Source organism: Papio anubis, chromosome 4 (genome assembly GCF_008728515.1).
Source record: "Papio anubis isolate 15944 chromosome 4, Panubis1.0, whole genome shotgun sequence".
Classification (NCBI taxonomy): domain Eukaryota; kingdom Metazoa; phylum Chordata; class Mammalia; order Primates; family Cercopithecidae; genus Papio; species Papio anubis.
In genome coordinates this window covers 139,996,958-139,999,912 of record NC_044979.1, presented here as the reverse complement: position 1 = coordinate 139,999,912, position 2,955 = coordinate 139,996,958, and the positions used below count along the sequence as shown (strand labels likewise).

The 2,955-nt window shown below is 51.7% G+C and overlaps 1 protein-coding gene across 1 annotated transcript; it reads left to right on the top strand.

Annotated features, from left to right (window-relative positions):
• Nucleotides 1-201: 201 nt before the first annotated feature.
• LOC101006381 (gap junction gamma-3 protein-like) lies at nt 202-1,392 on the top strand. Its single transcript, XM_009202670.4, has one exon. It carries the CDS (start codon nt 263-265, stop codon nt 1,052-1,054), a length of 792 nt encoding a protein of 263 aa, XP_009200934.2. The 5' UTR covers nt 202-262; the 3' UTR covers nt 1,055-1,392.
• The last annotated feature ends 1,563 nt before the right edge of the window (nt 1,393-2,955 follow it).

The following is a 2,955-nucleotide window of genomic DNA, read 5'->3' as shown; positions in this document are numbered from 1 at the left end:
CAGCACTTTGGGAGGCCGAGGCAGGAGAATTGCTTGAAGTCAGGAGTTTGAGACCAGACTGGGAAACATAGCAAGACCCCGTATCTATAAAAACATTAAAACTTAGCTGGGCGTGGTGTCATGCACCTGTAGTCGCAGCTACTCAGGAACCTGAGACAGGACAATTGCTTGAGCCCAAGAGTTGGAAGCTGCAGTGAGCTATGATCACACCATTGCACTCCAGCCTGGGGCAACAGAGGTCTTTAAAAACAAAAAATCAATAATGTATAATCACCTTTTTTTAAAGCTCCCTAACAGGATGTGTAGCAGGTTCCTGTGGCGGCTGCTGGCGGAGAAGAGCTGGCACTCCCCCCGCCCCCCCCGGGGTCACCTCCTGCTTCCCCAGCTCCTGGGATTCCGCCTTGTGCTGCTGGCTGCCAGTGGGCCTGGAGTCTATGGCGATGAGCAGAGTGAATTTGGGTGTCACACCCAGCAGCCGGGCTGCAAGGCTGCCTGCTTTGATGCCTTCCACCCCCTCTCCCCGCTGCGTTTCTGGGTCTTCCAGGTCATCTTGGTGGCTGTACCCAGCGCCCTCTACATGGGTTTCACTCTGTATCACGTGATCTGGCACTGGGAATTATCAGGAAAGGGGAAGGAGGAAGAGGACACCCTGATCCAGGGAGGGGAGAGCAGCAGAGATACCCCAGGGGCTGGAAGCCTCACGCTGCTCTGGGCTTACGTGGCTCAGCTGGGAGCTCAGCTGGTCCTGGAGGGGACAGCACCAGGGTTGCAGTACCACCTGTATGGGTTCCAGATGCCCAGTTCCTTTGCATGTGGCCAAGAGCCTTGCCCGTATAGATTAACCTGCACCTTTTCCCGCCCCTCGGAGAAGATCATCTTTCTAAAAGCCATTTTTAGAGTCAGTGGGTTCCGTCTCTTGTTCACTCTTTTGGAGATTGTGCTTCTGGGTCTGGGAAGACTGTGTAAGCCCCTGCTGAACTTCCTGGGTGGGGCCTCTTCCTCCAGCCATGCCCTGGCCCTGAGCAGCAAAAGGAACCTCCAGCAGACACTGTGAGCCATCCATCGGCCTGGTCAGCTTGTTCCATTTCAGAGACCATGTGCCCTACAGCCCCAGTGACTAGGGGTGACATCTCCTGACCTCCCCGACCTGTGGATATGGCCAAGTCGAGGTACCAGTTAACCAAAGGAGCTGAAGGAGTGAAGGACCTGCCATCCCCTAATACACAGGATGGTTATGTTGATTATGTCAAGTTGAAAACTTTGGAGAAATTGCTCTCATAGAAAGCACTAACTGGGCCAGATGCAGTGACTCACGTCTGTAATCCCAGCATTTCGGGAGGCCTAGGCAGGTGGATGCTTGAGGTCAGGAGTTCAAGACCAGCTTGGCCAACGTAGTGAAACCCCGTGTCTACTAAAAGTACAAAAACTAGCTGGGCATGGTGGCAGGCATCCGTAATCCCAGCTACCTGAGAGACTGAGGCAGGAGAATTGCTTGAACCTGGGAGGTGGAGTTTGCAAAGAGCCAAGATGGTGCCACTGCACTCCAGCCTCGGTGACTCTGCCTCAAAAAAAAAAAAAAAAATGCTGGTGTTCCTTAGGACTGTGTTGCGGTCCCTCTCTCTCCCCGTCCCACACCCTCACTCTCCCTGGATAACTTTCCCTCTATCTGTAGCTCCAGCCACCACGTCCTTGCAGATGACTTCCCAGTGCAGATCCCCAGTCTGCGCTGCCTCTGAGTTCAGGCTTAAAATCCTGTTGTTTGGCCAGGCGCGGTTGCTCACGCTGTAATCCCAGCACTTTGGGAGGTCGAGGCAGGCAGATCACCTGAGGTCAGGTGTTTGAGACGGGTCTGGCCAACATGGTGAAACTCCATCTCTACTAAAAATACAAAAAAAGTACAGGCATGGTGCAGAGCGCCTATAATCCCAACCCCTTAGGAAGCTGAGACAGGAGAATCGCTTGAACCGGGGAGACAGAGCTTGCAGTGAGCCAAGATCGCACCACTGCACTCCAGCCTGGGTGACAGAGACTCCGGTCAGAAGCCTCCTAGGCTCAGGCACTTGCTCTGGGAGCACTGGGCTTCTCTAGATCCTTGATCATTTAATCTTCATGGGCAGGATCGTAAAACACACTGTGCGGATCAGTGTCAGATTTCCTTCTTAAGCTAATAGAACAGAAAGCAGCTTTCAGGATTCAGGAAAGATTTTTCTGTACAGGCAACTCAGTTGCAGTTGCGTGTTATTGCCACCAGAGGACACTATGATCCTGCTAGCATAATGAAAGGCTCTCCCCCGGATTTAATAACAATCTTAGCAATTTTTTATTCATTTATTTATTTTTCTTGCTCTGTCGCCCAGGCTGGAGTGCAGTGGTGCCATCTCGGCTCACTATAACCCCCGCCTCCCGCCTCCTAGGTTCAAGCGATTCTCCTGCCTCAGTCTCCCAAGTAGCTGGGATTACAGGCGCACACCACTATGCCGGGCTAATTTCTGTATTTTTAGTAGAGACGGGGTTTCAACATGTTGGCCAGGCTGGTGACCTCAGGTGATCCACCCACTTTGGCCTCCCAAAGTGCTAGGATTACAGGGGTGAGACACAGCGCCTGGCCTTAATCGACTTTTTCTCTCTATAGTTTTGCCTTTTCTGGTCATTCCATCGAGGTTGAATAATACAATACACGGCCTTCTGTGCAAGGGCAACTGGTTCTATGTTTAGTCCTACTGGATGAGAGATGTTAACTAATATTTATCGATAAGTTGGGGCCTCTCCAACAAGGAGACCAATGAGGCTCTCTCCGTCAAAAGCATCTCAGCTCTGTTTTGGGGCTTTGAGTTGAGTGGGTTTTCTTCAAGCCAGATTTTACGTTGTTCCCAGACACACTCACAAGCCCTTGCTAGACCAAAGGAAAAAAAAAACAAGTTAGGCTGGGCACAGTGGCTCACACCTGTAATCCCA